The sequence below is a fragment of the Mobula birostris genome, chromosome 10, assembly GCF_030028105.1.
Source record: "Mobula birostris isolate sMobBir1 chromosome 10, sMobBir1.hap1, whole genome shotgun sequence".
In the NCBI taxonomy this organism is placed as follows: Eukaryota; Metazoa; Chordata; class Chondrichthyes; order Myliobatiformes; family Myliobatidae; genus Mobula; species Mobula birostris.
The window spans coordinates 146843843-146867227 of record NC_092379.1 but is presented as its reverse complement, the minus strand read 5'-3'; the positions used below and the strand labels follow the sequence as shown (position 1 = coordinate 146867227).

Sequence of the window (23385 nt, the reverse complement as noted above, 5' to 3'; positions counted from 1 at the left end):
TTAGCCAGAGAGTAGTGAATCTGTGGAATGCTCTTCAAGAGACTGTGGTGGAGGCCAAGTCTGTGGGTATATTTAAGGTGGAAGTTGATTGCTTCCTGATCAGTCAGGGCATCAATGATATGGCGAGAAGGCAGATGTATGAGGTTGAGTGGGATAGAATGACAAAGAAAACTCGATAGGCTGAATGGTCTCATTCTGCTCCTATATCTTATGGTCTTATATTTAAAGTTGTTTCATCTACCCTGTCTACACCCCTCATAACCTTCCACACTTCTATCAAGTCATCCCTCAGCCTCCTTTCACTCCACAACATACAAGCCCAGTCAATTCACACAGCTGAAGTTCTCTATTCTGAGCAAAACAGTTGTGAATCTCCTCAGCATTTCCTCCAGTGCAATCACATTTTCCATATGGTGACCAGAACTGTATGTAATAGTTCAAGTGCAGCCTAACCAGTGTTTTGTAAAGTTGCACATTCCATCCCAATTTTTATATTCTATGTCCAACCTATGAAGGCAAGCATTGTATTACTCTGGCACCATCAATGAATGAGTGGTGTTGCAACAATGTCAGTAAGACCAAGGAATTAATTATGGACTTCAGGAAGGGCAAACAACAAATTTCATGACATATGCCAGCGATATTACAAACAAGAGAAAATTTGCACATACTAGAAATGCAAGCAACACACACAAAATGCTGGAGGAACTCAGCAGGCCAGGAAGCATCTATGGAAAAAAGTATAGTCGACATTTCAGGCCGAACCCCTTCAGCAGGACTGGAGAAAAAAAGATGAGGAGCAGATTTAAAAGGTGGGGAGGGGAGAGAGAAACACCAGGTGATAGGTGAAATCGGGGAGGGGGGGGGGAATGAAGTAAAGAGCTGGGAAGTTGATTGGTGAAAGAGATTCAGGGCTGCAGAAGGGGGAGTCTGATAGGAGAGAACAGAAGGCCATGGAAGAAAAAAAGGGGAGGAGGAGCACCAGAGGAGCAATGGGTAGTCAGAGAGATAAGGTGAGAGAGGGAAAAGGGGATCGGGAATGGTGGAGAGGGGGTGGGGGGGATGGTCGATCATCAGAAGTTCGAGAAATCAATGTTCATGCCATCAGGTTGGAGGCTAACAAAACGGAATATAAGGTGTTGTTCCTCCAAACTGAGTGTAGCCTCATTGCGACAGTAGAGCAGGCCAAATCGAAATAGGAATGGGAAGTGGAATTAAAATGAGAACACTGGGAGATCCTGCTTCTTCTGGCAGATAGAGCGTAGGTGCTCGGCGGATAGAATGTAGGAGCTCAGCAAAGCAGTCTCCCAATCTACGTCGAGTGTCCCTCATATACGAGAGGCCACACCAGGAGCACCTGACACAGGAGGCGACCCCAACAGACTCACAAGTGAAGTGTCGCCTCACCTGGAAGGACTGTTTGGGGACCTGAAGTGAGGCAAGAGGTGCAGCACATGTTCCATTTGCAAGGATAAGTGCCAGCAGGGAGATATTGTGGGGAGGGACAAATGGTCAAGGGAGTCACATCGGGAGCGATCCCTGCAGAAAGCAGAAAGTGGGGGGGGGGGGGGGCGGGAGGTAGGGAAAGATGTGCTTGGTGGAGGAATACTGTTGGAGATAGTAGAAGTTCCGGAGAATTATGTGCTGGACGCAGAGGCTGGGAGGGTGGTAGGTGAGGATAAGAGGAACCCTGTCCCTGGTAGGGTGAAGGAAGGATGGGGCAAGAGCAGACGTGCATGAAATGGAAGAGAAGCAGTTGAGGGCAGCATTGATGGTGGAGGAAGGGAAGCCCCTTTCTTTGAAAACTGAGGACACCTCCTTTGAGAATGCAAAGCTTCATCCTGAGAGCAGAAGCAGCGGAGATGGAGGAATTGAGAGAAAGGGGTGGTGTTTTTACAAGTGACGAGGTGGGAAGAGGTATAGTCCAGGTAGCTCTGAGAGTCAGTGGTTTATAATAGACATCAGTGGATAAGCTGCCTTCAGAGACGGGGACAGTGAGCTAGAGAAAGGGGAGGGAGGTGTCAGAAATAGACCAGGTAAATGTGAGAGCAGGGTGGAAGTTGGAGGCAAAGTTGATGAAGTCAACGAGCTCCGCAATGGTGCAGGAAGCAGCGCCAATGCAGTCATCGATGTAGCGAAGGAAAAGTGGGGTATGGACACCAGTGTAGGCTTGAGATATAAGACTGTTCCACGTAGCCAACAAAAAGGCAGGCATAGATGGGACACACGCGAGTGCCCATGGCTACACCTTTTGTTTGAAGGAAGTGGGAGGAGCCAAAGGAGAAATTCTTAAGAGTGGGGACAAGTTCTGCTAGGCAGAGGAGAGTGGTAGTGGAGGGGAACTGGTTGGGTCTGGTGTCCAGAAAGAAACAGACAGCTTTGAGGCTTTCCTGGTGAGGGATGTAGGTGTATATATAGAACATATAGAATAGTACAGCACAGTACAGGCCCTTCGGCCAACAATATTGTGCCGACCCTCAAACCCTGCCTCCCATATAAGCCCCCACCTTAAATTCCTCCATATACCTGTCTAGTAGTCTCTTAAACTTCACTAGTGCATCTGCCTCCACCACTGACTCAGGCAGTGCATTCCACACACCAACCACTCTCTGAGTAAAAAACCTTCCTCTAATATCCCCCTTGAACTTCCCACCCCTTACCTTAAAGCCATGTCCTCTTGTATTGAGCAGTGGTGCCCTGGGGAAGAGGCGCTGGCTATCCGCTCTATCTATTCCTCTCATTATCTTGTACACCTCTATCATGTCTCCTCTCATCCTCCTTCTCTCCAAAGAGTAAAGCCCTAGCTCCCTGAATCTCTGATCAAAATGCATACTCTCTAAACCAGGCAGCATCCCAGTAAATCTCCTCCATACCCTTTCCAATGCTTCCACATCCTTCCTATAGTGAGGTGACCAGAACTGGACACAGTACTCCAAGTGTGGCCTAACCAGAGTTTTATTGAGCTGCATCATTACATCGTGACTCTTAAACTCTATCCCTCGACTTATGAAAGCTAACACCCCATAAGCTTTCTTAATTACCCTATCCACCTGTGAGGCAAATTTCAGGGATCTGTGGACACGTACCCCCAGATCCCTCTGCTCCTCCACACTACCAAGTATCCTGCCATTTACTTTGTACTCTTCCTTGGAGTTTGTCCTTCCAAAGTGTACCACCTCACACTTCTCCGGGTTGAACTCCATCTGCCACTTCTCAGCCCACTTCTGCATCCTATCAATGTCTCTCTGCAATCTTTGACAATCCTCTACACTATCTACAACACCACCAACCTTTGTGTCGTCTGCAAACTTGCCAACCCACCCTTCTACCCTCACATCCAGGTCATTAATAAAAATCACAAAAAGTAGAGGTCCCAGAACAGATCCTTGTGGGACACCACTAGTCACAATCCTCCAATCTGAATGTACTCCCTCCACCACCACCCTCTGCCTTCTGCAAGCAAGCCAATTCTGAATCCACCTGGCCAAACTTCCCTAGATCCCATGCCTTCTGACTTTCTGAATAAGCCTACCATGTGGAACCTTGTCAAATGCCTTACTAAAATCCATATAGATCACATCCACTGCACTACCCTCATCTATATGCCTGGTCACCTCCTCAAAGAACTCTATCAGGCTTGTTAGACACGATCTGCCCTTCACAAAGCCATGTTGACTGTCCCTGATCAGACCATGATTCTCTAAATACCCACAGATCCTATCTGTAAGAATCTTTTCCAACAGCTTTCCCAACACAGACGTAAGGCTCACTGGTCTATAATTACCCAAACTATCCCTACTACCTTTTTTGAACAAGGGGAAAACATTCGCCTCTCTCCAATCCTCCGGTACCGTTCCCGTGGACAACGAGGACATAAGGATCCTAGCCAGAGGCTCAGCAATCTCTTCCCTCGCCTCATGGAGCAGCCTGGAGAATATTCCGTCAGGCCCCGGGGACTTATCTGTCCTAATGTATTTTAACAACTCCAACACCTCCTCTCCCTTAATATCAACATGCTCCAGAACATCAACCTCACTCATATTGTCCTCACTGTTATCAAGTTCCCTCTCATTGGTGAATACCGAAGAGAAGTATTCATTGAGGATCTCACTCACTTTCACAGCCTCCAGGCACATCTTCCCACCTTTATCTCTAATCGGTCCTACCTTCACTCCTGTCATCCTTTTTTTCTTCACATAACTGAAGAATGCCTTAGGGTTTTCCTTTATCCTACTCGCCAAGGCCTTCTCATGCCCCCTTCTTGCTCTTCTCAGCCTAACATCATGCAAGAGATCTTCCCACCTTTATCTCTAATCGGTCCTACCTTCACTCCTGTCATCCTTTTTTTCTTCACATAACTGAAGAATGCCTTAGGGTTTTCCTTTATCCTACTCGCCAAGGCCTTCTCATGCCCCCTTCTTGCTCTTCTCACCCTAACATCATGCAAGAGATCTCTAAACATCGACCACATGTCCATAGTACATTTCCCTGCAAAAACATCATCCCAATTCACAGCCGCAAGTTCTAGCCTTATAGCCTCATAATTTGCCCTTCCCCAATTAAAAATTTTCCTGTCCTCTCTGATTCTATCCTTTTCCATGATAATGCTAAAGGCCAGAGAGCAGTGGTCACTGTCTCCCAGATGCTCACCCACCGAGAGAGCTGTGACCTGACCCGGTTTGTTACCTAGTACTAGGTCTAGTATGGCATTCCCCCTAGTCGGCCTGTCAACATACTGTGACAGGAATCATAATGAAAATAAGATGATGGGACCAGGGGACTTAAAATCATTGAAAAGGTCCAGAAGTGTCATGGATGTAGGTAGGAAGGGACTGAACTAGGGAGGATAAGAAAGAGTTCAGGTATGCAGATATCAGCTCAGTGGGGCAGGAACAAGCTGAAACAATGGGCTACCTGGACAAGCAGGTTTGTGGATCTTGGGTAGGAGGTAGAAATGGGAGGTGCAGGATCTATGAGGTTGGGGGATCCCAAGGGCTAATAAGGTGAGTGATGGTGTGGGAGACAATGGCCAGGTGCTCCTTACTGGGATCTTGTTCAAGGGGTAAGAAAGAGGAGGTGTCTGAGAGCTGACGCTGGGCCTTAGCAAGGTAGCGGTTGGAACGCCAGACTACTTCATCTGTGGGTTGAATGGTGAAGTTAGGATTAGTACAGAGGGAGTGAAGAGCACAGCATTTGAAGGGGTAAGGCTGGAATTAGAGAGAGAAGTGTTGAAGTCGAGACAGTTGATGTCCCATTGGCAGTTGTCAATGAAAAGGTCCAGAGTTGGCAGAAGACCAGAGTGGGGTGTCCAGGAAGAGGAAGGGGGGTTAAAGACAGGAGAAGGATGGTTGAAGACAGGAGAAGGGCTCACTGATGCAGGGTGGAGAGTCCAGGCCAAAGAAGTAGCCTTAGAGACGGAGGCTGCGGAAGAAAATCTCAGCATCGTGGCAGGCACAGAACTCACTAAGGGGTGGACAAAGGTAAGGCCCCTACTGAAGTCACAACGTTCTGCCTCAGAGAGAGGAAGGTCAGAGGGAATGGCGAAGACCTGGCACAGAAGAGAGTTGGGATCGGAGGGGGAAGAGGGTTGGTAGCATCTGAGGAAAAGAGAGGTTTGTGGTGTTCAGGGATGGTGGGGTGAGAGGAAGATGGAGTCTCTGAGGACCCAAGAGCTGGCAGCAAGACCAGAGAGAGATGGGATTGCGGAGTGGTGGTGGGGAAAGGGAAACGGGGGTTCCAGCGGCAGCATGTGAAGACCCAGTCTGGAAGTCAAGGTCGGAGATGGGAGTTCAAGTCCGAGCTTTGAATCTGCTCTGGATCATTAAGGCTGTTGAGGTTGGATATTAAACTTGATTCTGATTGCTGTCTACCTGTGTTGCCACTTTCAGGGAACAATGGCCTTACGTCCTTAGGGATCTCTGTATACCAACATTTCTTCACACCTTACCATTTACTTTACGTCTCAGTCCTACTCGACTTCCAAGTCAAGTCAAGTCACTTTTTATTGTCATTTCGACCATAACTGCTTGGGGGAAGAAACTGTTACATAGCCTGGTCGTGAGAGCCTGAATACTTCGGTGCCTTTTGCCAGATTGCAGGGGGGAGAAGAGTTTGTCTGAGGGGTGCGTGGGGTCCTTCATAATGCTGTTTGCTTTACGGATGCAACGTGTGGTGTATATGTCTCTAATGGCGGGAAGAGAGACCCCAATGATCTCAGCTGAGATCACTATCCGCTGCAGGGTCTTGCGAACCGAGATGGTGCAATTTCCGAACCAGGCAGTGATGCAGCTGCTCAGGATGCTCTCAATACAACCTCTGTAGAATGTGGTGAGGATGGGGGGTGGAAGATGAACTTTTCTCAGCCTTCGCAGAAAGTAGAGACGCTGCTGGGCTTTCTTTGTTATGGAGCTGGTGTTGAGGGACCAGGTGAGATTCTCCGCCAGGTGAACACCAAGAAATTTGGTGCTCTTAATGATCTCTACGGAGGAGTCGTCAATATTCAGCAGAGAGTCGTTGTTCGGTGCCAACAACCATCTCTTCTGTTTTGTTCACATTCAGAGACAGGTTGTTGGCTCTGCACCAGTCCGTTAGCCACTGCACCTCCTCTCTGTATGCTGACTCATCGTTCTTGCTGATGAGATCCACCACGGTCTTGTCATCGGCGAACTTGATTTGATGTGGTTTGAGCTGTGTGTTGCAGCACTGTCGTGGGTCAGCAGAGTGAACAGCAGTGGACTGAGAACACAGCCCTGGGGGTCCCCCATGCTCAGTGTGATGGTGTTGGAGATGCTGCTTCCAATCCGGACCGACTGAGGTCTCCCAGCCAGAAAGTCTAGGATCCAGTTGCAGAGGGAGGTGTTCAGGCCCAGTAGGCTCAGCTTTCCAATCAGTTTCTGAGGAATGATTGTGTCGAATGCTGAACTGAAGTCTACGAACAGCATTCGAACATACGTGTCTTTTTTGTCCAGGTGGGTTAGGGCCAGGTGGAAGGTGATGGCAATGGCGTCGTCTGCTGAATGGTTGGGGCGGTACGCGAACAGCAGGGGGTCCAGTGAGGGGGGCAGCAGGGTCTTGATGTGCCTCATGACGAGCTTCTGGAAACACTTTATGATGATGGATGTGACTGCGACGGGACGGTAGTCATTGAGGCAGGACACTGAAGACTTCTTCGGCACGGGGACAATGGTGGCGGCCTTGAGGCACATAGGAACAACGGCACTGCTCAGGGAGATGTTGAAGATGCCAGTGAGAATCTCAGCTAGCTAGTCTGCACATCCTCTAAGCACTCTGCCAGGAATATTGTCTGGTCCAGCAGCCTTCTGTGGGTTGACCTTGCACAGGGTTCTCCTCACATCGGCCACGGTAAGACACAGCAGCTGGTCGTTTGGAGGAGGCGTGGTCTTCCTCGCCGCCACGTCATTTTCCACCTCAAAACGAGCATAGAAGTTATTCAACACATCTGGGAGGGAGGCATCAGCAGCACAGGCAGGTGCCAAAAGGAATCACCTCACATTTGTCAGGATTAGGCTCTTTGCAACCATCCATTTGCTCTGTGTCCTGCTGTAACCTCAGACAATCTTCCTCACTTTTTACAGCACCACTAACTTTCATATGATTCACAAATCATTCACACTCAAGTCATTAATGCCCAACTTTTACACACAGGCTTTCAATTCACCACCCTCTGCCTCCTACCACAAAGCCAATTTTGGATCCAATCACCCACCTCACCTTGAATCCAGAATACCTCCACCTTCATGCTGAATACCAACCTCCCATGCTGAATCTTACTGAAGACCAAACAGACATCCACTACCCTGCCTTCAACAATCTCATTTGTTACCACCTCAGGAAATTCAGTCATAGAATGTAGAACAATACAGGCCCCTGAGCCTGGAATGCTGCACCGACCTTATAACATACTCTCAGATCAACCCATCCCTCCCTCACTTCTCTCCCTCATAACCTTCTATTTTTCTGTCATCCACATGCCTAACTAGCTTAGTGAGACAGGATTTTTCCTGCACAAAGCCATCCTTAATTAGTCCTTGGTTTTCCAAACAACATAAAGCCTGTCCCTTCGAATCTTCTCCAGTAATTTCCCCACCTCTGACAGAAGGCTCACCGGCTCGCAATTACCTGCCTTATCCTTGCTGCTAGGTAAGGCACCCTGTCCACATTTCCCGATGCGTGGAGAAAATCCGCCTGCATTATCAAACACCCCTCCAACCCTGGACATTCTCTCTTCTCTCCTCTCCCATCGGGCAAAATATACAAAAGCTTAAAAACATGTACCATTGATGAAGTTTTAAGGGCATTGGGGGACGTCCGAAATGATTCTCGGACTCTTGTAAATAATGGGTTAAAATTAAGTGCCAGCTTGTGTGTGCTCTGTTCTGGATGGTGTGCAAAGCTTGTCCTTCGCTGGGGAATCTGCCTGCAGCTTGTTTAGATTAACGACTCACAGATGTCCCCTGGGAATGTATGTAGAGTTGGGTTCTCATACTGAACTAAGTTCTCTCCTTTTTCTAATAAAAGAGAATAACTGATAAGGATTGGACACAACATTCAATTGTAGTTAAAACTTTGATTTATTGGACTCTCTTATCTAAGTAATTAAGTTTTGCTGCAACAGACCTGGTGAGAATACCAGTTTATCTAAGCGCTCTTTATTTTGCTAGTTCTATAAATTGTAACGTTTCTGCATGTTAGACAGAAGTTCGTCATGGAGAGAGATGGAGAGAGAGATAGGGAGAGAGATAGATAGAGATAGATAGAGATAGATAGAGATAGAGATAGAGATAGAGATAGAGATAGAGATAGAGATAGAGATAGAGATAGAGATAGAGATAGAGATAGAGATAGAGATAGAGATAGAGATAGAGATAGAGATAGAGATAGAGATAGAGATAGAGATAGAGATAGAGAGATAGAGAGATAGAGAGATAGAGAGATAGAGAGAGATAGAGAGATAGAGAGAGATAGATAGATAGATAGGTATTCTGTCTCTCTGATGCTTGGTTCCGACCTTCTCGCCAGCCGAGTTCGAACAAATAAACTGGTGAAAGGATAAAGTAAAGAACTGTCTGTGATGTAGTTATTGGTCCGGCAGATTTAAGTTTACACCATCAGGCTCAAGAGCTATTACAAGACTCTTGAACAGGCCTCCTGATCTCTCAGTCTGTCTTGTCATGACCCTGCACTGCTCTCATTTCTAACTGCAACAGTATATTCTGCATTCTTGTATTTGTTTTGTATTACTTTGATATTATCATAGAAAAATGAGTATAATCTAAATTTATCTTTTTCTTGTGTAGGTTGATTATCTGATGCTCAGTGACTGTTGCATCTCAAGTTTTCATTACACATGTGCATGCATGGGCTTGTATGTCTGGCAATGAACTCAACTTTAACTTTGTATGGAAAGATGTTAACAGTGTTGCTGAGCAGAGGGACCATAGCTCCCCGAAAGTGGCTACGCATGTTGATAGGGTGGTTAAGGCAACATATGGCATGCTTGCCTTTATCAGTCGAGCCAGTCAGGAAGTTATGTTGCAGCTTTATAAAATTCTAGTTAGGCTGCATTCAGTTCTGGTCGCCCCATAATAGCAAGCATGTAAAGACTTCGGAGATGGTGCAGAAGAGGTTTACCTGGATTAAAGGGCACATGCTATAACAAGAGGTTGGACAAACTTGGGTTGTTGTCTTCAAACGATGGAAGTTGAGGGGAGATCTGATAGAGGTTGATAAAATTATGAGGGGTGGTATAGATAGAGAAGACAGACAGTATCTATTTCCAAGGGTTGAAATGTCTAATGGCAGAGAACATGCATATAAGGTGAGAGAGGGTAATTTCAAAGGAGAGATGAGGGGCAAGTGTTTTTTTTTACACAGAGAGTGGTGGGTGTCTGGAATGCACTGCCTGGGATGGTGGTAGAGGCAGATACACTAGGGACATTTAAGAAACGTTCCTAGATAAGCACATGTGGTTATATGTGTATGCAGAAAGGATTAGCTTAATTGGCCATCTGATTACTAACTTTTTTGATTTGGCACAACACTTGTGGGCCAAAAGGTCTGCATCTGTGCTGTACTGTTCTATATTCTGTATCACACAAACACAAATTTATCGCTGTATCGTGGAACATGTGACAATAATAAATTAATTACCAAAAAAGAAGAAAGTGAAAATATTCACTGCTCTCACTGAAAATCAACAGGATGAGCCAGCCGTGATTTAGAAACATAAAACCCATTAAACTGCCCAGGCAAGGCCCAATGCTCAACTTACCACTGGGTTTTATCTCCCGTACGTAGTTGCTGGGGAACCACCCTGACCTTCCCTTGAATGAGCCTTCCCACCATCCTCCATCTTCCACCCGAGTGACATACAGAATGTCTCCCTTCGAGAATGAGAGCTCGTCCTCGTTATTCTGCTTGAAGTTGAACTTCGCTTTCACCACCAGCTGATGGCTCCCATTTTCAGTCATGTCCTGCAACAAACACACAGTACTTTACCCAGCAGCCAACATTTCACTGAAGTGCTCCCAGAGTCGAAATAAGAGCACAGACGACCATTCGGCTTCTTTGTCCCTGCTATGCTACTCCTTAAAACCATGGCTGATTTAACCACCTTAACCACTGTAGCATGGAGGTTAGCACACTAACTCGGGGCATCATAGTTTGTAATTCAATTCCGGCATCCCCTGTAAGAAAGTTAGTATGTTCTTCCCATGAACTGCATGGGTTTTCTGCAGGTGCTCCAGTTTCCTCCCACATTCCAAAGACAAACTGGTTAGTAGGTTAATTGGTCATTATAAATTGTCCTGTGATTAGGCAAGGGTTGCTAGGAGGTGTGGCTTGGAGGGCTGGAAGGGCATGTTCCATACAGGATCTCAAAGGAAAGTAAAGAAATGAACCACTAAATTTCGTTACTCCTTCAGTTCAATTGGTCAATATAGGTTTAAAAGGGAAATGTTCAAATATACTTACCCCTGCAATGAATGACAATCTGTTAAAATCAACCTTATGATCTCACTACACAGGGACCATTCAGCCCACTACACTGGAGCTGACTTCATGGAAGTAGGAGCACGTTTGCCACTTACTGAGATAATATTCAGCGGGGCTAACACCCAGGTGTTATTCAAGGGTGGCTGTAATTTCTAATTATTTATGAGAATTGGTGAGGATAAGTAAGCAGAGTATTGTTGGCAAGGTCGGAAAATATTTCACTTTATTTAGAGCACAAAACAGGCCCTTCCGGCCCAACGAGCTGCATAGCCCAGCAACCCACCCATTTAACCACAGCCTCATCACAAGATCATTTGCAATGACCAATTAACTTACTAACCAATACCTCTTTGGGAGAAAACCAGAGCACCCAGAGGAAACCCATATGGTTCACAGGAAGAACATACAACCTTTCTCACAGAGAACGTGGAATTGACTTCCACTGTAATAGCGAAGTGCTAACCTTTGCATTATTGTGATGCCCCAAAATCATTAAAACAATACCCACAGCAACATAACAAGGATATTTATTATTGAAGGACATCTAAAAAAAATATTGGTTCCATGTGTCAGGGGATAAAAAGGGACTTAGGACAATCAACCCAGATACTAAAACTATTAGAGGCTTCAATAGTTGTGCACATAGCAAGCTAGAAACAGAACTCTCTCCCAGAGGTAAGAGGCAGAGGGACTGAAGAGTGTGAAATGTTTAGCAGACGGACAAGAGGAAGGTGATATGGAGTGAAACAATGGAATTGGGTTAAGGTCCATCTATCTGAATGACAATCATAAAATGACAAAAACAAATGCACTATTGTTTCCCAAAAGCAATGAGATGTATTCACTGTAACTCAGCTTCCCTTCAAACCAGCTTTGGAAGGATATACGTTACCAGGTTCTTGGACTGCCTCCGCAGAGTCCTGGCTGCCTTTGTAGCTGGTGCCTGTGTGCTGCTCGAGGAGTTAGCGGAGTTACTGTGATTGAATGAGAAAGAGGAGCATGTTCTTCCACTCCCTCGTTCTAAATGAAAACAAACACACACATTGGAAAGAGGTGAATGGGCTGCTGATTGCTCCTCACAAGCACAAGACAGTTATATGTCAGCGCATTTTATAAAACCTCAGCTTAGCTCTGAAAAGCTGCGGAAAGCTGGAAACTCAGTCAGCTCCATCATGAGCACTAGCTTTTTCAGCATCAAGAACATCTGGGCTCTACCAGCTCCATCATTGACAGCACCTCAAGAAAATGGCATCCACCATTAAAGACCCTCTTCTTAATGAATCACCCAGGACATGCCCTCTTCCTATTGTTACCATCCAGGAACAGATACCGGAGTCTGAAGACACACACTCAATGTTTCAGAAACAGCTTCTTTCCCTCAATCATCAGATTTCTGAATGAACATCGACTCCATGAAGACTATTTTTCTTTTGCTCTCTTTTTGTACTACTTCTAATTGTAATTTATGGTTTTTATTGTTATGTATTGTACTGCTGCCACAAAACAACATATTTCACAACTTATGCCAGTGTTATTAAACCTGATTCTCTATAATGTCAGCAACACACACAAAATGCTGGAGAAATTTCCTCCAGCATTTTGTGTGTGTTGCCTGGATTTCCAGGATCTGCAGATTTTCTCTTGTTGATGATTTGAACCCTATAATGTTAACTCATCTCTGCACCTTTCCCAGTGGGTGCTCACAAGGTGACTCAGTTGTGACAACTGGTGGAAAACTAAACTAGCTGGTCACACGATTATCTAAAAACAAAAAAAAATGCAGATGCTGGTAATGTGAAATAAAAACAACAGGAAATGCCGTAAATTCTCAGCAGCTCACATAGCATCTGATCAAAGGTCAAAAACCTGCTTATTTCGAAACATGACCTACACAATCACTAAACTTACAAACAAGGTGCCTACAAAACGCCCAACTGACTGGGTGGATAATATTATTCTGGCTAACTTCTTCCACTTTCCGAAAAGCAAACTCTTAGGTGTGGTCATGATGTTATCCAAAATGTTCTTTGGAAGTCAAGAATGAAACGAAGATTCAGATCACACATTCCAACACCCTCTGGACTCACTTTCATCTCATGTTATATATATATTTCTTTCTTTTTATATTTGCAGTTTGTTGTCTTGTGCATGGTTTTTCATTGATTCCATTGTGTTTCTTTGTATTTGCTGTGAATGCCCACAAGAAAATGAATCTCAGGGTTGTATATGGTGACATATGTACTTTGATAATAAATTTACTATGAACTTTTAATCTATGAAAATATAGTGATTACAGGAATTTTATTAGCAGTTCATCACTGTAGGGGTCAGACTGGGTCAGCCTGCACCAGTAAAGAAGTTACAAAGGAACTTGACCACGTGCTCTCCTTCTACACTGCAAACCAGTTTGAACGGGTTTGAATAAAAAAAATCTGCGAGCAGCTACTGCACACAAAATGGTGAAGGAACTCAAAAGGTCAGGCAGCATCTATGGAGAGGAATAAATAGTCTACATTTTGGGCAAAGACTCATCTTGACCCTAACATCGACTGTTTGTCATTTCTTCAGATGCTGCCTGACTTGCTGAGTTCCTCTAGCATTTGGTGTGTGTTGTTTTGGATTTCCAGCATCTGCAGAATCTCTTGTGTTTGTGTGAACAGTGACTGATTCACACTTCAGCTCTGCAGACAAATAAATGACAGATGTATAGAAACAAATAGTTACGAAACGATTACAGGCAAATGGTTGATTATGCAAACACATAAGCAAGCATAAAGAAAGCTAAAACTACAAGGAAAAACACAGTAAAAACAACATGGACTCTAATCCAATAAAACCAGCCTTTGTAAATAGAGCACATTGTACAATGATGGTGCAGCCTTTCCTTAGAGAGTATGGTTTGATCAATGACAGTGTATTCACCTAAATGAACAACTAATGCAGGCCACACTGCCCACTGGACAGACTAATGGTTCCGTGATAAAAACTATATTTGCTGGAAATTCTATAGAGGCACAGGAAGCCAGCAAGTATCTATGAAGAGACAGCTTCATGTTTCTGGTCAGTGACTACTTGGGTGAGGGTTGGGGCAAATCAAGGCCTCACAGATTTGCTTCAACAAAGGAAGGTTATCAGTGTTCAGTTCTCTGACCATCAGCAGCACCATTTTCACAAATACACTGCTGACAGCACATTCCCCCAGGATCTCTGGTACTGTATTTTCTTTAGAAACATAAGATGGTAAACACACTATTTCCACAGGTTTGACAGAATTTACCACTGCGCACCCAGCTCTTTTCTCAAAAAAGAAAATGATGGCAAAGTTGACTCATGAACTTCCTGGTTATGAACTCAAGAGGAACAAAAGGACAGGAACAGCCGCTCAAGTCTCTGCTTAAGTTGCCATTACACAAGATGTTATTTCTGCTTTGCCACAAAAACAAAGTCAGCCTGCAACTACTGTAACTTAATGTTGTGAATTGCCCAAAAGTGCAAGGGAGACTGAACACTTGAGGAACTTATTCCAAAAGCTGGACCAGCCATGATGGGCCAAAAAGCCTTCTACTGGACTGTATTAGTATTCTAACTCAAACTTATCCCCAAATCAATAGCATTTCTTAGTCAACACATTTTAAATGAATCCCCATAATTTCCACAGATTGATAATTAACCTTACAACAGTTTTTAAACAAAATATTGAAGGAAATTCTACTTATCCCACTGTAAGAATGTGAATAATTTCACTTTGTAGCCCTCGGCAGTCTGTTGTCTCAAGATCCTCATTGATATACTTCTCAAATGTAATGACATTTCTGCTTTGCAGGCAGTGAGTTCCAGATCCTTGCTGATGTTTTCCACAACTCCACACCCATATTTTCACCAATTACCTTAAACATAGAGAGCTGTGGTTATACAGTACAGAAACAGGCCCTTCTCATCCACGTTGACCAAGATGCTACTCTCAATTGGCTCTCTAAAATGTTCCTATCCATGTACCAAATTCTCTTCTAAATGTTGCAATTCTAACCATCTCCTCTGGCAGCTTATCCCTTATACCAACCAACTGCGTGGAAGAACATGCCTCTCAAGTCATTTTTTAAATCTCTCCCATCTCAGCTTAAACCTGTGCCATCTTATTGCAGACTTCCTAGTCTGGGTGAAAAGATTATGACCATCCACCTTATCTGTGCTTCTCATATATGTTCTAAAAAGTGACCCATCGGCCTCCTTCGCTCCAAACAAAACAGTCAAAACCTATGCAGACCCTCCTCACAAGCTTTCCATTCCTGGCAACATCCTTTTGAATCTATTCTGCATCCTCTCTAGGCTAATCACATCCTTCCGATAGGATGCAGTTCAGTTCCTGTTTGCAAAGGGGAATTGTTTCTACACGTTCACCCTCTTTACAACTCGATTAACGAGCCCCTCTAGCTCACCTTTGTCCAAAGAAAACCCCCTGGGCATCATTTTCTCCAAAACTAGAACTCACCAGTTCTGGCAACCAAGCAAGGCTGCATTCAGAAACACGCACACTCTGTGGATACAAGGGAGAAATGCCTCAACTTCATACCCATCAATAGCTTGCCTACTCAGCATTTCAATTCCATCTGTATGCCTTACACGTGATATTTGTATTCAAGATTCACGATTGTTTCATGCCAATTCCAATACACAAGTGTAAAGGAGAAAAAAATAATTGTTACTCCAGATCCAATGCAGCACAAAAAAAAAGTAAGATAAAGAACACAATGCTATTCTTTTAAAACAACACAATAAATATAAATAAGATAGTTTATATGTCCATAAAGCGACGCTAGGCACAGGCGTGTCTGTACCTTGGATGACTCTGACAGGGAATGATAAAGTACTGGTGGATGGCGGTTGTCGAGAGGCGGGTTAGTGAGCGCAGGTGTGGAACGGCCTTGCTGCTCATTATTGTCCAGCAGCACTTACGTCCACAGTGATGAAGTGTTTTGAGAGGTTGGTGATGAAACATATCAACTCCTGCCTGAGAAGCAACTTGGATTGCTTAAATTGCTTACTGTCTCAGCAGGTCCACAGCAGATGCCATTTCACTGACTCTTCACTCAACCCTGGAACATCTGGACAGCAAAGATGAATACTTCAGGATGCTCTTTATCAACTACATCTCAGCATTCATTCATCTCCTCAAAACTAATCAATAAGCTTCAAGATCTTGGCCTCAATGCCTCCTTGTGCAGTTGGATCCTTGATTTCCTAACTTGCAGACCCCAGACAGTTTGGATTGGCAATAACAACTCTCCCACAATCTCCATCGGCACAAGTGCACCACAAGGCTATCTGCTTAGCCCCCTGCTCTCCTCGCTTCACACTTAAGAGTAGGCACAACTCCAATGCCATATTAAGGTTTGCTAATGCCACCACTGTCGTAGACCAAATCAAAGGTGGTGACAAATCAGCATATAAGAGGGAGATTGAAAATCTGGCTGAGTGGTACCTCAATTTCTTGCTCATTATTAGTTAGACCAAGGAGCTGATTACTGACTTCAGGAGGAAGAAAAGGTCCATGAGCCAGTCCTCATTGTGGGATCAGAGATAGAAAGGGTCAGCAACTTTAAATTCCTCTGTGTTACCATTTAGAGTTAGGGTTTCAGAGGACCTGTACTGGGCCCAGCACGTAATGTAATTACAAAGAACGCATGGCAGCGTCTCTACTTCTGTAGGAGTTTGCAAAGATGTGGCATGACATCTAAAACTTTAACAAATATCTTAGATGTGTGGTGGCGCCTGGTATGGAAACACCAATGCCACTGAATGGAAAAAGTCTATAAAAAGTAGTGGATACGGCCCAGTCCATCATGAGTAAAGCCTTCCCCACTATTGAACACATCTACACTGAATATTGTCACAGGAAAGCAGCATTCAGCATCAGGGACCCCCACCATCCAGTTCATACTCTCTTCTTGCTGCTGCCATCAGGAAGGTGGTACAGGACCCTAAGGCCTCACACCATCGGGTTCAGGAAGTTATTACCCCCCAATTATCAGGCTCTTGAACCAAAGGGGATAATTTCAGTCAACTTCACTTGCCCCATCACTGAAATGTTCCCACAACCTATGGACTCACTTTAAAGGCCTCTTCATCACATGTTCTTGATATTTATTGCTTATATACTTATTACTATTTCTTTCTTTTTGTATTTACTTGTGGTTGTCTCTTGACACTGGTTGAATGCCCAAGTTAGTGCGGTACTTCACTGATTCTATTATGATTATTATTCTATTATAGATTTATTGAGTATGCCCACAAGAAGAATGAATCTCAGGGTGTTATATGGTGACATATATTTACTTTGATAATAAATTTACTTGGAACTTTGAACTTTCTGCAGCTTTTTCGATCCTGTGCAGTGGCCCCTCCATACCAGACAGTGATGGAACCCTTAAGAATGTTCTCCATGATGCATCTATAGAAATTTGTGAGTGCCTTTGGTGACATACCAATTCTCCTCATACGCCTAATGAAATATAGTTGACGTCGTGCCTTCTTTGTAACTGTATCAATGTGTTGGGCCCAGGATAGATCCTCAGAGATGTTAACACTTAGCCATCAACACATTTTTTTACTCCAACGGCGTTCTGAGAGGCGAGACTGCGCAGGCGTGTGACGTCGGGCTGTGCAGTGCGGCAGATTTAAAAGGAACAGAGCCTTATAGAGCGGGCAGCGTAGTTTGCGGGCTGCGGAGTGAGCCGGAAGCAGAGTGAAGACTTAAGGGCTTCGGCTCAACGGGCTTAGGCGGAAACAGGCGAGGAAGGTTTGGCATTCGTTTTCTGTTGTTATTTGAGGAGAGGGGCAGTATGAGTGTGAGGGCAGTTTGCTGTTCTCGGTGTCGGATGTGGGAGGCCCTGGAGTCTCCAAGCCTCCCGGACGTCTACATCTGCGCCAAGTGCATCGAGATGCAGCTCTTAAGGGACCGCGTTACAGAACTGGAGCTGCAGCTCGATGACCTTCGTCTGGTCAGGGAGAGTGAGGAGGTGATAGAGAGGAGTTGCAGGCAGGTGGTCACGCCGGGGCCACGGGAGGCAGACAAGTGGGTCACGGTTAGGAGGGGGAAGGGGAAAAGTCAGGTAATAGGGAGTACCCCGGTGGCTGTGCCCCTTAACAACAGGTACTCCTGTTTGAGTACTGTTGGGGGGGACAGCTTACCTGGGGGAAGCGACAGTGGCCGTGCCTCCGGCACAGATTCTGGCCCTGTAGCTCAGAAGGGTAGGGCAAGGAAGAGGAGGGCAGTTGTGATAGGGGACTCAATAGTAAGGGGGTCAGATAGGCGATTCTGTGGACGCAGTCCAGAGACCCGGATGGTAGTTTGCCTCCCTGGTGCCAGGGTCCGGGATATTTCTGATCGTGTCCAAGATATCCTGAAGTGGGAGGGTGAGGAGCCAGAGGTCGTGGTACATATAGGTACCAATGACATAGGTAGGAAAAGGGATGAGGTCCTGAAAGGAGAATATAGGGAGCTAGGAAGGGAGTTGAGAAAAAGGACCACAAAAGTAGTAATCTCGGGATTACTGCCTGTGCCACGCGACAGTGAAAGTAGGAATGCGATCAGGTTGAGGATAAATGCGTGGCTGAGGGATTGGAGCAGGGGGCAGGGATTCAAGTTTTTGGATCATTGGGACCTCTTTTGGCGCAGGCGTGACCTGTACAAAAAGGACGGGTTACACTTGAATCCTAGGGGGACCAATATCCTGGCAGGGAGATTAGCGGGGGCTACTGAGGTGACTTTAAACTAGAATGGTTGGGGGGCGGGAATCAAATTAAAGAGGCTAGGCGTGAGGAGGTTAGTTCACAACAGGGGGATGGGAACCAGTGCGGAGAGACAGAGGGGTGTAAAGTGAGGGTAGAAGCAACAAGTACGAAGGAGAAAAATAAAAGTGGCAGGCCGACAAATCCAGGGCAAGCATTAAAAAGGGCCACTTTTCATCATAATTGTATAAGGGCTAAGAGAGTTGTAAAAGAGCGCCTGAAGGCTTTGTGTGTCAATGCAAGGAGCATTCGTAATAAGGTGGATGAATTGAAAGTGCAGATTGTTATTAACGATTATGATATAGTTGGGATCACAGAGACATGGCTCCAGGGTGACCAGGGATGGGAGCTCAACGTTCAGGGATATTCAATATTCAGGAGGGATAGACATGAAGGAAGGGGAGGAGGGGTGGCGTTGCAGGTTAAAGAAGATATTAACGCAATAGAAGGACATAAGCCGGGAAGATGTGGAATCGATATGGGTAGAGCTGCGTAACACTAAGGGGCAGAAGACGCTGGTGGGAGTTGTGTACAGGCCACCTAACAGTAGTAGTGAGGTCGGAGATGGTATTAAACAGGAAATTAGAAATGTGTGCAATAAAGGAACAGCAGTTATAATGGGTGACTTCAATCTACATGTAGATTGGGTGAACCAAATTGGTAAAGGTGCTGAGGAAGAGGATTTCTTGGAATGTATGCGGGATGGTTTTTTGAACCAACATGTCGAGGAACCAACTAGAGAGCAGGCTATTCTGGACTGGGTTTTGAGCAATGAGGAAGGGTTAATTAGCAATCTTGTCGTGAGAGGCCCCTTGGGTAAGAGTGACCATAATATGGTGGAATTCTTCACTAAGATGGAGAGTGACATAGTTAATTCAGAAACAAAGGTTCTGAACTTAAAGAGGGGTAACTTTGAAGGTATGAGACATGAATTAGCTAAGATAGACTGGCAAATGACACTTAAAGGATTGACGGTGGATATGCAATGGCAAGCATTTAAAGGTTGCATGGATGAACTACAACAATTGTTCATCCCAGTTTGGCAAAAGAATAAATCAAGGAAGGTAGTGCACCCGTGGCTGACAAGAGAAATTAGGGATAGTATCAATTCCAAAGAAGAAGCATACAAATTAGCCAGAGAAAGTGGCTCACCTGAGGACTGGGAGAAATTCAGAGTTCAGCAGAGGAGGACAAAGGGCTTAATTAGGAAGGGGAAAAAAGATTATGAGAGAAAACTGGCAGGGAACATAAAAACGGACTGTAAAAGCTTTTATAGATATGTAAAAAGGAAAAGACTGGTAAAGACAAATGTAGGTCCCCTGCAGACAGAAACGGGTGAATTGATTATGGAGAGCAAGGACATGGCAGACCAATTGAATAATTACTTTGGTTCTGTCTTCACTAAGGAGGACATAAATAATCTTCCAGAAATAGTAGGGGACAGAGGGTCCAGTGAGATGGAGGAACTGAGCGAAATACATGTTAGTAGGGAAGTGGTGTTAGGTAAATTGAAGGGATTGAAGGCAGATAAATCCCCAGGGCCAGATGGTCTGCATCCTAGAGTGCTTAAGGAAGTAGCCCAAGAAATAGTGGATGCATTAGTGATAATTTTTCAAAACTCGTTAGATTCTGGACTAGTTCCTGAGGATCGGAGGGTGGCTAATGTAACTCCACTTTTTAAAAAAGGAGGGAGAGAGAAACCGGGAATTATAGACCGGTTAGCCTAACGTCGGTGGTGGGGAAACTGCTGGAGTCAGTTATCAAGGATGTGATAACAGCACATTTGGAAAGAGGTGAAATGATCGGACAAAGTCAGCATGGATTTGTGAAAGGAAAATCATGTCTGATGAATCTCATAGAATTTTTTGAGGATGTAACTAGTAGAGTGGATAGGGGAGAACCAGTGGATGTGGTATATTTGGATTTTCAAAAGGCTTTTGACAAGGTCCCACACAGGAGATTAGTGTGCAAACTTAAAGCACACGGTATTGGCGGTAAGGTATTGGTGTGGGTGGAGAATTGGTTAGCAGACAGGAAGCAAAGAGTGGGAATAAACGGGACCTTTTCAGAATGGCAGGCGGTGACTAGTGGGGTACCGCAAGGCTCAGTGCTGGGACCCCAGTTGTTTACAATATATATTAATGACTTGGATGAGGGAATTAAATGCAGCATCTCCAAGTTTGCGGATGACACGAAGCTGGGTGGCAGTGTTAGCTGTGAGGAGGATGCTAAGAGGATGCAGGGTGACTTGGATAGGTTGGGTGAGTGGGCAAGTTCATGGCAGATGCAATTTAATGTGGATAAATGTGAAGTTATCCACTTTGGTGGCAAAAATAGGAAAACAGATTATTATCTGAATGGTGGACGATTAGGAAAAGGGGAGGTGCAACGAGACCTGGGTGTCATTATACACCAGTCATTGAAAGTGGGCATGCAGGTACAGCAGGCGGTAAAAAAGGCGAATGGTATGCTGGCATTTATAGCGAGAGGATTCGAGTACAGGAGCAGGGAGGTACTACTGCAGTTGTACAAGGCCTTGGTGAGACCACACCTGGAGTATTGTGTGCAGTTTTGGTCCCCTAATCTGAGGAAAGACATCCTTGCCATAGAGGGAGTACAAAGAAGGTTCACCAGATTCATTCCTGGGATGGCAGGACTTTCATATGAAGAGAGACTGGATGAACTGGGCTTGTACTCGTTGGAATTTAGAAGATTGAGGGGGGATCTGATTGAAACGTATAAGATCCTAAAGGGATTGGACAGGCTAGATGCAGGAAGATTATTCCCGATGTTGGGGAAGTCCAGAACGAGGGGCCACAGTTTGAGGATAGAGGGGAAGCCTTTTAGGACCGAGATGAGGAAAAACTTCTTCACACAGAGAGTGGTGAATCTGTGGAATTCTCTGCCACAGGAAACAGTCGAGGCCAGTTCATTGGCTATACTTAAGAGGGAGTTAGATATGGCCCTTGTGGCTATGGGGGTCATGGGGTATGGAGGGAAGGCTGGGGCGGGGTTCTGAGTTGGATGATCAGCCATGATCATAATGAATGGCGGTGCAGGCCCGAAGGGCCGAATGGCCTACTCCTGCCCCTATTTTCTATGTTTCTATGTAACACAGAGTATTGTCACAGGGAAGCAGCACTCATCAACAGGGACTCCCAGCATCCACGTCATGCTCTCCCTTTCAACTTCCGATCCTTCAATGAGGATTGATTTGTGTTCCTTCAGCTTACATTTCCTGAAGTCCACAACCAATTCCTTGGTCTTACTGACATTTAGAACAAGGTTTGCTGCAGCACCATTCAACCAGCTGACCTATCTCGCTTCCTCGCCACCATGGAAATTCTGCCAACAATAGTTGTGATGTTGGCAAATTTATAGTTGGTGTTTGAGCTGTGCCTAGCCACACAATCATGGGTGTAAAGAGAGTAGAACAGTGCTCTAAGCACGCATCCTTGAGGAGCTCCAGTGTCAATTGTCAGTAAGGAGAAGTGTTACTTCAGATCCAGTTGCAAAGGGAGGTACAGATGCCCAAGTTTTGGAGGTTACTGATTGGAACTGAGGCTATGATTGTGTTAAACGCTGAGCAGTAGTCAATAAACACCAGCCTGACGTAAGTACTTTCCAGGTGATACAAGGCTGAGTGGAAAACCAGTGAGACTGCCTCTACCGTAGACCTCCATGGCAATATGAACGTTCTCCATAACATGTCTATTTCTTTTCCTTATCTCTTGAACAACCATGATAAACATAAAGGAGATGTAATCCAACAAGCTTGGGCATCTCAGACAGCTTGTTCTCATCCATGAGTCAATTCACTGAGCATAGCAGTTAGCATAATGCTATTACAGTGCCAGTGACATAGGATCAATTCCACCACTGTTTTTAAGAAGACTGCACGTTCTCTCTGTGACTGCATGGATTACATCCAGGAGCTCTGGTTTCCTCCCACATTCCAAAGATGTACAGGTTAGGGTTAGTAAGTTGTGGGCTTGCCATGTGACTGCCCTCAGCACCTCCTCAGATTGTATTGATCATTGACACAAACAACACAATTCAATGTAAGTTCTGATCTTTCAATGTCTCATCATCATCATCATCATCAGGTGCCATGGCCAGTTTGAGCTTTGACTGCCACGGCCCACACACTCCTGTTTCGGGTCAAGTGGATCAATTCATTGGAATTCATTTCCAGTTCTCTGGCTGCTGTCTCCATCATCATTTGTCTTTGCCTTCCTCTTGCTTTCTTCCCTTCAATCTTTCCCATAAGCACCGTACATTCTAACTCTTCTTTCCTAATCACATGTCCAATGAAATTATGTTGCCTTTTCATGATCTCATACATTATTTCTCTTTTTGTGTTTAGATTATGAGGACACGCAGTCCTCTTTTGTTGTCATTTAGTAATGCATGCATTAAGAAATGATACGTTTTTCCAGAATGATAGCACAAAAACACATGACAAACCGACTTAAAAACTAACAAAAACCACATAATTATAACATATAGTTACAACAGTGCAAAGCAATACCGTAATTTAATAAGAACAGACCAAGGGACGGTAAAGTCTCAAAGTCTCTCGAA

At 44.9% G+C, this 23385-nt stretch overlaps 1 protein-coding gene across 4 annotated transcripts in view; it reads right to left on the bottom strand.

Annotated features, from left to right (window-relative positions):
* Positions 1–23385, bottom strand: part of arhgef6 (Rac/Cdc42 guanine nucleotide exchange factor (GEF) 6) — a 232536-nt gene that overhangs the window by 108211 nt on the left and 100940 nt on the right. For all 4 annotated transcript variants that reach the window (XM_072271069.1, XM_072271071.1, XM_072271070.1 and 1 more), the window contains exons 4-5: positions 11906–12033; positions 10292–10493 (exon numbers count right to left, since the gene is read on the bottom strand). In XM_072271069.1, the coding sequence (XP_072127170.1) occupies positions 10292–10493; positions 11906–12033 (330 nt within the window). The remainder of the gene's footprint in view (positions 1–10291; positions 10494–11905; positions 12034–23385) is intronic.